Here is a 12,488-nt window from a genome sequence, read left to right as displayed (position 1 = left end):
TGGGAAAGAACATCAGAAGTTGTGATATTTCAGACACTTGTCTCTAATTAAAACCTAGAACAGAGCTGTACAGATGGTGGGAGAGAGTGGGGGTTGAGCCACTGCTCTGATTTATTCACTTGTTTGTGCAACTTTAAGCTTGTGCTACTGAGCTGTATAGACAAGCTTTTAACAACAGAGAAAGAAAAATGGGAAAACACAAAAAGGAGCTTTGAGCTTTGTGTTGGCAGCATTTAAAATACAAAACATTCATTCTTTCAATTTTACCTGACAAATTAAAAAAAAAAAAAGTTGTCTTGACTATAATAAGGTAACTTTACATTGTAAATCATCTGTGGCGTTATTTGTAATGGAAAAATCTAAAGTATAGTGGGTTGTTATTTTGATATTCTTCTGTCTAGGAACTTCTGAAAGAAACCCGCCTGGAATTTGCAGTGCGAGCTGTAGAACTACTCTATGCTATCTTCTCTCTGGACATGCAGCAGCTGACGCTCACCCTCCTGGGACATGTGCTGCCCTCCCTTCTCACAGACTCTGCCAAATGGCACACATTAATGGATCCGCCAGGCCGGGCTTTGGCTAAGTGAGTATGCGTTTACCACACTTAATTAGCATTTTCATTCACTGGCTCCATGCTCTTTTTATGCTTGTCATCTTGTTTGACCATCATCTTCCTTTCTTTCAGGTTATCTGTTTGGTGCGCTATGACTTCTTACTCCACCCAAAACAAAGGACAGCCCTCCCCACGGCAAAGGAAAAGACACCGAGAAGACATTGAGGTGTGCTCAGTTCAATATTCATTTTTGAAATAATATTTTAAAAAACAACTGGTGTAATGGTTTATTTTGTCTGGGTTCACACTTGGGCAGTGCGCGACACCACATGTGATTCAGATAGAAATCACAACACATTCCTATTCAAATCACATGCAAATCTTTGCAGTGTGATTTGAGCACGTTCATGTTGTTTGGGCTCAAATTGCATTGCACTTGCACAATAAAAGCACAGGCATCTTTTTTTTTTTTTTGCTGTTTCAGAATAGGACCACATTTTTGGGGCGTTGTTAATTTACCATTGAAGCCCAAAGCAGATAGCATGAACGCGGTGCGATTTCAATGCGATGCTGGAAACGCACAGGATTCATGTTTCCTGTATAGTACATATGTGAACCGGAGCTAAAGGCTAAGACTGCACAAAAGTAGTATTTTATTTTTTGGAGAATCTCCGTGGGATAAATCACTCACAAGCCTATTCCTAATATTCAAGCTTGGCAAGCTATTCTGTCCCACATTATGTACCTCCGTACACCCCTGTACATTCTGAGCCAGATGTTCAGCATTCATGCAATTGGGAGGTCCTCGAATGTAGAATTTGGATTGCGATTGCCAGTTTTATAGCCCTTGAGAGAAAGAGATGAATAGGTATAAAGATGTATGTAGACGTGTGTGTGCATATATATATATATATATATATATATATATATATATATATACACATACATACATACATACATACATACATACATACAGTGGGGATCGAAAGTTTGGGCACCCCAGCTAAAAATTTGTATTAATGTGCATAAAGAAGCCAAGGAAAGATGGAAAAATCTCCAAAAGGCATCAAATTACAGATTAGACATTCTTATAATATGTCAACAAAAGTTAGATTTTATTTCCAACATTTACACTTTCAAAATAACAGAAAACAAAAAAATGGCGTCTGCAAAAGTTTGGGCACCCTGCAGAATTTATAGCATGCACTGCCCCCTTTGCAAAGCTGAGACCTTCCAGTGTCATGGATTGTTGTCAATCATCATCTGGGAAGACCAGGTGATGTCAATCTCAAAGGTTTTAAATGCCCAGACTCATCTGACCTTGCCCCAACAATCAGCACCATGGGTTCTTCTAAGCAGTTGTCTAGAAAACTGAAACTGAAAACAGTTGACGCTCACAAAGCTGGAGAAGGCTATAAGAAGATAGCAAAGCGTTTTCAGATGTCAATATCCTCTGTTCGGAATGTAATTAAGAAATGGCAGTCTTCAGGAACAGTGGAAGTTAAAGCAAGATCTGGAAGACCAAGAAAAATATCAGACAGAACAGCTCGCAAGATTGTGAGAAAAACAATTCAAAACCCACGTTTGACTGCACGATCCCTCCAGAAAGATCTGGCAGACACTGGAGTTGTCGTACACTATTCCACTATAAAGAGATACTTGTACAAATATGGTCTTCATGGAAGAGTCATCAGAAGAAAACCTCTTCTACGTCCTCACCACAAAAATCATCGTTTGAACTTTGCAAATGAACATATAGACAAGCCTGATGCATTTTGGAAACAAGTTCTGTGGACCGATGAGGTTAAAATTGAACTTTTTGGCCGGAATGAGCAAAGGTACGTTTGGAGAAGAAGGGGCACAGAATTTAATGAAAAGAACCTCTGTCCAACTGTTAAGCATGGGGTTGGATCAATCATGCTTTGGGGTTGTGTTGTAGCCAGTGGCACAGGGAACATCTCACGAGTAGAAGGAAAAATGGATTCAATAACATTTCAGCAAATTTTGGATGGTAACTTGATGCCATCTGTGAAAAAGCTGAAGTTAAAGAGAGGATGGCTTCTACAAATGGATAATGATCCTAAACACACCTCGAAATCCACGGGGGATTACATCAGGAGGCGTAAACTGAAGGTTTTGCCATGGCCTTCACAATCTCCTGACCTCAACATAATTGAAAATCTATGGATAGATAAAAGAGCAGTGCGTGACAGACAGGCCAGAAATCTCAAATAACTGGAAGACTTTTGTAAGGAAGAATGAGCAAAGATACCTCAAACAAGAATTGAAAGACTCTTGGCTGGCTACAAAAAGCGTTTTCAAGCTGTGATACTTGCCGAAGGGAGCAGTACAAGATATTAACTCTTCAGGGTGCCCAAACTTTTGCAGATGCCATTTTTTTGTTTTCTGTTATTTTGAAAGTGTAAATGTTGGAAATAAAATCTAACTTTTGTTGACATATTATAAGAATGTCTAATCTGTAATTTGATGCCTTTTGGAGATTTTTCCATCTTTCCTTGGCTTCTTTATGCACATTAATACAAATTTTTAGCTGGGGTGCCCAAACTTTCGATCCCCACTGTACATACATATATACACAAAGCTTAGATACTCTTGAAGTGAAAGAATAAATATATTCATCACCAGCATTTGGAAAAATGCACGCGCATTTTATATAACTGTAGATATGTGTGTGTTTTTCTGTATTTTTAGCATCATGCCTTGCTGTATACAGTTTTCTTATACAGATCATCATTTTTTGTAAATGGTTTGTAAGGTTTTTTTATCTAAAGATCTTACTAGTAACAACACTTCCTGTTGCAGACTGACAACCCTATTTCCCTGCCTTGCAAATAGCAGCTTCGTTGTCAGCCTTCCATGTGTGCTATTTTAATTGACTTTAGGCTACCTTTGAGGTTTGTCAGATAAGCAGCTCAGTTTGCGATCTGAAAGCGCATACAAGACAGGCTGACAACACTGCTGCTAATTGTAAGGCAATAGATTAGTGTTGTCCACCTGCAATGGAAACTGCTGTTATTGCAAGAGGAAGAAGGGTCAGCCGCACACCGGAGGATAGATGAATATAGTGTATATTTATTGATCCATAGGACACACAAAACACCAGGACATGAATACAGGACCTGTTAACACGATCTCGTGCTTAATCATAAGTTGGTTATGATTAAGCACGAGATCGTGTGAAACGCGTTAACAGGTCCTGTGTTCATTTCCTGGTGTTTTTTGTGTCCTATGGATCAATAAATATACACTATATTCATCTATCCTCCGGTGTGCGGCTGACTCTTCTTCCTGTTGCATCATGTGTGGTGGCAAGCCAGAGCCTGCACTTGTTGTGGATTGATCTGGATTGTTTGCCTGAGTGGTATACCTTTCGTTCTTTGAACTGCTGTAATTGGCAGAATTCTCTAGGTTAGAAACAAGACAGGAGATTCACAAAATGTTATTTCCTTAAGAAAACTGTGTTGCCAAACCTTATATAAAATAGATTTAAGGTTTACATATGCTTTTAACTCTTGTAGGACTGCAGGCTCCTCCACAAACACACTTTTTGCTTTTGGTGAAAGCCAGTATGCCTGTCGGGGTGTTTTGGGATTGCTGGAGGAGATTAGAATATACACAAAAAAATTGGGAGAAAAATATAGTGTCCTTCGTGGTAATCAGAATTCAGTACCCCTGAGCTAAATTTCTGATCACTAAGGCACTATGCTCTTCTTATATGCATTTATTTGCTTGTAGGACTACAGTAGTCTGTTTCCTCTGGATGACACCCAGCAATCCAAACTGATGCGACTCCTGAGCTCCACTGAAGAGGAACCAGCGGTACCAGCCAACCCTGGTAAATACCATGTAAATGCTTGGGGTTTCATTTCTACAGATACAAGCAAAATCTAATTGTGTAACTGTACTGAATTTGTGGCCTGTGCTAGGAAAAAGGAAGCCTGAAATATGATTATCTTTGGATCTACATGTACAAGAAGCTGAAAGCAATAAAAATGTATTTTATTTTTTTATTTATTACAGGTACTTGTATAGCGCCGTCAATTTACGCAGCGCTTTACACACACACACACATTTATATATATAGTACATTCACATCGGTCCCTATCCCTCAAGGGGTGTACACTCTAAAGTCCCTAACTTACATTCATACATACTAGGGCCACTATAGATAGGTTCCAATTAATCTACCAGCATGTCTTTGGATTGTGGGAGAAAACCGGAGTACCCAGATGGGAAACCCACGCAGGCACAGGGAGAACATGCAAACTCCAGGCAGGTGGTGCTGTGGTTGGGATTTGAACCAACGACCTAAGTACTGCCAGACGAAAGTGCTAACCATTTAACCACTGTGCTACCCCATGTCTTTTTCTTCTGTGAATTATACAGTTTATCCACTGTGCTGCCCATTTAACCACTGTGCTGCCCAAATGAAAGCAAGATATGAGTAACCCATGCACCTTTCTTACCTTCTTTTATACTCTTGAGAGTGTAAATTAGGAACGAGCTTCTGGGTTCGACCCAAATCCAGCCTGTTTGTGATTGAACCATCCACCCAGCAAACTGTACTGTGAGGCCAATTCACCTGTCCAAACCCCCAGCTTCTGTTTGTAAACAAACCAGCCAGGGATCACGTGCTTTGTTAACTAGTTGGTCAATTTTTCTAATGTGCCCTATACTTTTAAAAACAAACATAAAAGAAGGGCGTGTTGTCACCTTTAAAATGCAGCCTGGGTGGTCAGGAAAGGAAGTGCAGCAAATGTGCCTAGTTTTGTGCACGAACTTGACGTAAGTTACTGGTGTGATATTGATTTTTGCAGACCAGCCCTAAAATACTATGCTCGTGTGAATGAGGCTTTAAATGCACCCTTCAGGTGAGCTGAAGTGCAATCCACAAATCTGCAACATGACAGCTTTTTGCCATCCTGCGCCGCAGCTCCATTTCTTTATGCGTTTCTACACACCACATCTCAGTGTTGGTGCACAGAAATTAATGAAATTTCACATTAATAATTTTATTGGAAAATGTAAAATAGTACTATAGTAAAACAGTTCTCTGCATTTTAAAATGGCAAGGCACCAACAGCCAGATTTTACTAGGAGATTTTCTTTCACATCTCCCCAAAGGGAGGGAAAATCCCTTCTTAGGTGCCACCAGAACAGGTGTCCCATATGAAAGGTTTACCCTTATCCCCGTTTTTGAAATTTTGAATTTCCTATCACTTTCTTTCCCAGTGACAGCACTCGTCAGGAACTAGAAGGCGAATCTCCCCTGTGAAATACAGACAGTAATGAAATTTTGGCATGGCTTCTAACAAGTCTTCATTCTATCCAGATGCACTTGTGGCTGTAGATTTAGTTTGATTAAAACTGTCTTTAATATTAAGAAGGAATCATGTAAAAACATATAGTTCACAATCTATGTTATGTTGGCATAGGGAGTGGTATGTTTTTTATTTTAATCCTTTTACCTGTGTTTCAGTGATATATTGCACAATATCCTGTTGGCACACCCAGCTCCAGCATGCGGAGAATTCCCCTTGGGAAACGCTATACTTACTTTATTTGGAATCCTAACCAGGAAGGGCTGCCAATGCATGTAACATCAAATCATGATACTGTTCTTTATACAGGCACAGAAGTTTGTATAGCGTTTAGTACTTCTGACTGCTGCTTACTCATTTCCCTCTTTACGTCCATATGAAGAAAGGGAAGGAAGCTTGAATTATATTCACGTGTGATCATTAGTACAGTTGGAGAAAACCAGAGACAACTAGGCTTATGAAAGAATATGAAATTTCATGCTTAACCCCTTGAAGCCCTGGGTATACTACGTAAGACATGCAGGACTTCCGTTAAAGTGTTACTAAACAACAGTAAAATCAGTCTGTATATGCAATAAAGCATGCTTGTTATACTCACTAAAACCTAAGGGGTTAATCCAATACATTGTGTAAAAAGGCTGTTTGATCCTGTCTTCTCTGATCCTCCCCTTCTTCTACTGTCCCCAGTCCATCTCCTGATAGAACAGAGCCTTGGGGGCAAGCTGCACATGCTCAGTGTGGTGTGTATTGCTAGAAAGTTTGTTTTTTTTTTCTTTCTTGGAAGAGTGCATGTGATCAGCACAAGGCCAATCAGCACTGTCCAGACAGAGGGTCAGTAGTCCTGCAGCCTCATAGGGGAGAATAAAAACTTCTATGAACTTTAACCAGTGCTGGACACTGATAGAAGTCACAAGATTGCTTTTGGTGTACCTGCCAGGTCCCACTATTGACAGCTGAGATACCTGTCACTAACTTCTCCAATGATCACTGTATAATAATCTCACTGTAATCACTAATCGTTATAGTGCTAAAAAAAAAAGTTGCATTGTGATTTGCTGTAGCAAACCTAAAAGTCCAATTTTTTTTATTTTATTTTATGAAGGTCTTTCCTACACAACTCTATTTTACCTCACTAGCCCTAGTTAACTTCTGCTTGAAAAATTTGTTTTTTAGCATGCATACAGAAATGTTATTTTAGAGTTTTGTTTGTTTCTTTGTTTTAGGTAGGATTAGTGATTAAAAAAAGCAGCTTTTAAAAATGTTAATTTCTTTTAACATAATATAATAATAGAGAAAGATGCAAATAAAACTTTGAATCTGAATCTATAGGTCCATTGCTAAAATATAAAAATTGTACAGGGTAAAGGGCTGGAAAAGCTGTGATCATTTACTATAACTGTGCTTGCTCAACACTCTCTTTGAGACAAGAAGTGAGGGAAAATAATCCTATTCAGTAAAAACCTGACCGGGATTATAATTTCTAAATTGATCCAAAAAAAGTCCTTTAGCACAATTTTAATATTCTGTTCTGAGAGTCATATATATCTGGCCATAAACATTGTTAAAAGATTGGGAATACTTGCCTCATGGCCAATCCTAATCCAGGATTCTGTTCTCAGAATGCTGTCCATACACAAGCTGATCTGATATACATTACACTCTGATTATATAATCTCCTTTTAGATCTTCCAAAAGCTATACAGTTTTTGGTGTGTTTGTATGTATGTATATATATATAATGTGTGTGTATGTATGTATGCATAGCTTTTGCAAGATCTAAAGGATACACTCCACAGTTTTTGGTTTGTGTGTGTGTGTATTTATATATATCTCCCCTTCATGGCCACATGTGTATAAAATCAAACTCCTAGACATGCAGACTGCTTCTACAAACATTTGTGAAAGGATAGGTCGCTCTCAGAAGCTCAGTGAATTCAAGTGTAGTACCGTGATAGGTTGCCAACTGTGCAATAAGTCCATCCGTGACATTTCCTTGCTACTAAATATTCCATGGCCAACTGTTAGTGGTATTATAACAAAGTGGAAGCAACTGGGAACAACAGCAACACAGCCACGAAGTGGTAGGCCACGTAAAATGACAGAGCAGGGTCAGCACATGCTGAAACGCACAGTGTGCAGAAGTCGCCAACTGTTTGCAAAGTCAATAGCTAAAGATCTCCAAACTTTGTGTACCTTTCAGATTAGTACAACAGCACTGCGTAGAGAGCTTCATGGAATGGGTTTCCATGGCCAAGCAGCTGCCATAAGCCTTACATCACCAAGTGTGATGAAAAGTGTCGGGTGCAGTGGTGTAATGCACGCCGCCACTGGACTCTAGAGCAGTGGAGACATGTTCTCTGGAGTGACGAATCCTGCTTCTCTGTCTGGCAATCCGATGGACATGTCTGGGTTTGGCGGTTGCCAGGAGAATGGTACTTGCCTGACTGCACTGTGCCAAGTGTAAAGTTTGGTGGAGGGGGGATTATGGTGTAGGGTTGTTTTTCAGGGGTTGGGTTTGGCCCCCTAGTTTCAGTAAAGGGAACGCTTAAGGCATCAGCATACCTAGACATTTTGAACAATTTAATGCTCCCAACTTTGTGGGAATAGTTTGGGGATGGCCCTTCCTGTTCCAACATGACTGCGCACCAGTGCACAAAGCAAGGTCCATAAAGATGTGGATGAAGCTAGTTTGGGGTGGAGGAACTTGACTCGCCTGACCTCAACCTGATAGAACACCTTTGGAATGGATTAGAGCAGGGGCTGTGAGCAAGGCCTTCTCGTCCGACATCAGTGCCTTTCTCGTCCGACATCAGTGCCTGACCTTACAAATGCGCTTCTGGTAGAATGGTCAAACATTCCCATAGACACACTCCTAAACCTTGAGTTGAAGCTGTTATAGCTGCAAAGGGCAGGGCCAACTCAATATTGAATCCTACGGACTAAGACTGGGATGCCATTAAAGTTCGTGTGTGAAAAGGCAGACCGACCAATACTTTTTTCAATATAGTGTGTCTGTCTGTCTGTCTATTATTTTTTTAACTGTAATCTGCTCATTACAGCATCAAACATAGCACTGCATCCTGAAGGTGGCAATGTTTGTTTGCCGGTTCTAAAGCAATATGTTTTTTACCTTATGCATTCTCTGCATTAAGGTAAAGAAACCCCTTTCAATAGCAGCTTCCCCCCCAGCCCCCTCTTAAGCACTTACCTAAGTCCTCTTTCATTCCACTGCTGTCCGATCTGCAGCAGCTATTCTTTCCTTTTCCTGGTCTCACATACATTGCTGATAGCAACAGGAGCCATTGGCTCCTGTTGCTATCAATCAAATCCTGTGAGGAGGAGAGCCGAGCCATGCTGTGTGTGTCAATGAACGCACAAGGGAGAAGTTGAGAGCACTGACGGAGGACCCTAGAGGTAAGGAGCTGCTCTGTGCAGCCATTGCACAGAGCAGGTAAGTATAACATGTAAAAAAAATGTATGTTTACAACCGCTTAAAGGTTTTTCTTCATTTATATGCAATAAAAATAAATTGCTTTTAACAGTTGACTTTGGAATGAATGGAATTCTTTACACTGGGTCATTTTGTAATCTTGCTGAAAATGCTGGCTCATCTATGCTTAAGGCTTGAGAAACCTACATGCCTTAAAATAAAACTGCCTATAGAGTTCAAAAAATTATTAGTCAGCTTCCTTCGGACCACTCTTTCTTAGAAAGAGATTGTAATGTTCCAGTTCTCCTTTTTTGTGACCATTTGTTCCATAGTCTGACATTGTTCAGTTGGATTAAATTCGTACGTCATTCTGTTGCTATTTTACATACAACTAGTTTGTTTATAGACACTAAAACTCACCACGATTTCGGCCCTGCTACTCATTGGGGCAGTCAGTGAATAGTGCTGTAATCTTGGAAATTCATAGTAACACAACTTTCCCGTTATTTGGGATCGTCATCTTAAGGTATTCTTGTAGACCAGGATTTGATCTGTCAGAAGTACAGCAATGACCCAGACACATGAAAAGATAAAAAATAAAATCTAAGATGCGTTCAGTGAGTCATCACTTTAAAATGACAGAGTTCCCTAGTACTCAGCATTACCAAGCAGAAACAAAATCTACTAAATCTGTTTCTAATTTACAAAATCGAGATCATAGACGCATGCTTTTGAAATGTCAGTTTTATGAAAACATTTGAACATTTCTGATAAAGTATCATTTTTCTTTTTGAGTGAATGAAAAGTGTACACAGCTTTTTCGGGAAACACACTTAAACAATGATATGTTTGAATACACAATGACTATTTGCTCATTTGAATTATAGCAGAAGTGTGCCTGTCAAAGGGGATGACAAACTGCACTGGGAGTCAGTAATACAGGAGTCTAAAAGTGGAGGAATTGGATTAGGTGGAGGAGGGGAATGGGCAGTGGGGGTCAGCACTGGAGTAGCAAAAGTGTGGGGGCCACTGATGGATAATTGGGAAGGGGGAGGAAGTAATGGGGGTCATTGATGGAGGGGTAAGGGTGGAGAGTTGGCAGTGGGAGGTGAGTGATATATCAGCGGGAAAAGAGGAGGCAGTGGAGGTCAGTGGAGAAGAAAAGTTACTGGAGGTGATGGAGGAGTAAGGGTAGAGAGTTAATGGTGGGGTTCAGTGATGAATCAGTGGTAAGGTAGAGAAGGTAATGGGGGTCAATGAGCAGAGAGGTGCCAATGGGAATCAGTGATAGATCACTGGTAAGGAGGAGGAGGATAGGAAGTAGAGGGGGGTCATGGAGGAGTAAGGGTGGAGAGTTGACAGTGTCTGGGCAGTTCAGTGATAGATCAATGTGAAGGGAGAGGCGGTAATGGGGGGTCAGTGATGGTCAGTCTCTACTTTTGCAGAGAGAACTCTGTAGGACATCACAGGCACCACACCATGGCCTGCATTTTATGAATAGGCTGCAAAATGCAGGCTGTATTATGGAGTAATACTGCACTGTATAATTCACAGAAGATAAAGACATGGGGTAGCACAGTGGTTAAATGGTTAGCACTTTTGCCTGGCAGTACTAGGGTTGTTGGTTCAAATCCCAACCACGGCACCACCTGCCTGGAGTTTGCATGTTCTCCCTGTGCCTGCGTGGGTTTCCTCTGGGTACTCCAGCTTCCTCCCACACTCCAAAGACATGCTGGTAGGTTAATTGGCTCCTGTCTAATTTGGCCCTAGTATGTGTATGTATGAATGTAGGTTAGGGACCTTAGATTGTACGCCCCTTGAGGGTTAGGTGCTGATGTGAATGTTTATATATATATATATATATATATATATATATATATATATATATATATTCTCACTGCGTAAATTGACGGCACTATATAAGTACCTGAAATAATTAAAATAAATAATTCATTCTCCATTTCAAATGGGCCGCGTAAGTTTTTGCTTGACTTGCGCACAACTGTATATGTAGGTACTACAGTACAGCAGTCTGCAGGTCCTTTTTGCTGGCTAGCCAGGCAATAATGATTGTATTGAAGGATTGATATGGTATATATTTAGTGAATTGCTCCTGCCATCTTGTGCCTCCTTTTCTAGTTTGAAGATTGAGTGACTACTGTTTTCTCTTTTTGTTCTAAGTCTCCTGCTGAGCAAATCTGAAACAGAAAAAAACATCAGCTCTCAGGATAAAACCATAGCTTCCTCTATTTGTCCTATGTAAGCTGTGTGTAAGCTGTGTTGTCATTCAACATGATTCATTAAATGTTGTGGGCATAGGCACAAAATTTGAACATAATTCAGGGGAAATACTGTTTGAAAAAGTCTGAATTTGTTAAGATGGAAAAAAATTCTGCATTTTCTATTAGTCTTGGAGTTCTCTTTCAAGAAATTTTTTCTAATAGATGCTAAAGGTTACTGTACTTTTACACATCAATTTTTTTCTGTTATACTGTATTTTAATATGACTTGGGGCTTGTTCACACTTGACTAAATGTCTAACTCTTCAAAAACGCCCCTATAGAATTAGTATGAGCGTTAGACCGGCGTTAATGAGCTTTAGCATGGGTGTTTTACAAGCATTAAAAATGCTCCCCAAATGCCCTAAGCGTGGTTTTGAGGCGTTTTAGAAGCATTTTACAAGTGTTAGAAATGCACCACAAATGCCTATAATAAACTCTTATGGTATTAACACCCAGCAAACACCTGCCAGTGCGTTTGCGGAGCGCCACCAAAGACTTGAATGGGAGCCGTTGAAAGGTTTCAAACTCCTCTAGACTTGACATGAGGCTTCAATTCTGAATCGATGTGACGCTAACGCTTCATGTTTTGATAATGTGAGCAGTACTGTGTGCTGCCCATAGTATCAATTCTATAGGCATTTGAGGAGCATTAAAAACGCCCCTCAAACACCTGCTTTTAAAGCCAGTGTGAACTAGGCCTTATAGTGTTCCTGTAGAAACACAGAAAGGAGCGCCAGACTAAAACAGCATAAGAGTCCAAGATCATTTTAATTGTTGGTAAAAAAAAAAAGTCGCATAAAACCATCCAATTCTTTTCAGGGGCAACACCACTCTCCCTTCATCTAGGTTTCAAAAATACACAAAAACACAGTCATAATGCT

At 40.1% G+C, this 12,488-nt stretch overlaps 1 protein-coding gene across 1 annotated transcript in view; it reads left to right on the top strand.

Moving 5' to 3' along the window:
• The window catches only part of MED24 (mediator complex subunit 24), an 80,494-nt gene that overhangs the window by 61,989 nt on the left and 6,017 nt on the right, over positions 1–12,488 (top strand). Inside the window, exons 21-23 of the mRNA XM_089674379.1 lie at positions 402–583; positions 686–779; positions 4,310–4,409. Of these exons, the coding sequence (XP_089530505.1) occupies positions 402–583; positions 686–779; positions 4,310–4,409 (376 nt within the window). The remainder of the gene's footprint in view (positions 1–401; positions 584–685; positions 780–4,309; positions 4,410–12,488) is intronic.

The sequence above is a fragment of the Staurois parvus genome, unplaced genomic scaffold (assembly GCF_062004578.1).
Source record: "Staurois parvus isolate SC_StPar_1 unplaced genomic scaffold, SC_StPar_1.0 ptg000151l, whole genome shotgun sequence".
In the NCBI taxonomy this organism is placed as follows: Eukaryota; Metazoa; Chordata; class Amphibia; order Anura; family Ranidae; genus Staurois; species Staurois parvus.
Note: the sequence above shows the minus strand (reverse complement) of the source record. Positions and strands in the feature narration are given on the sequence as shown.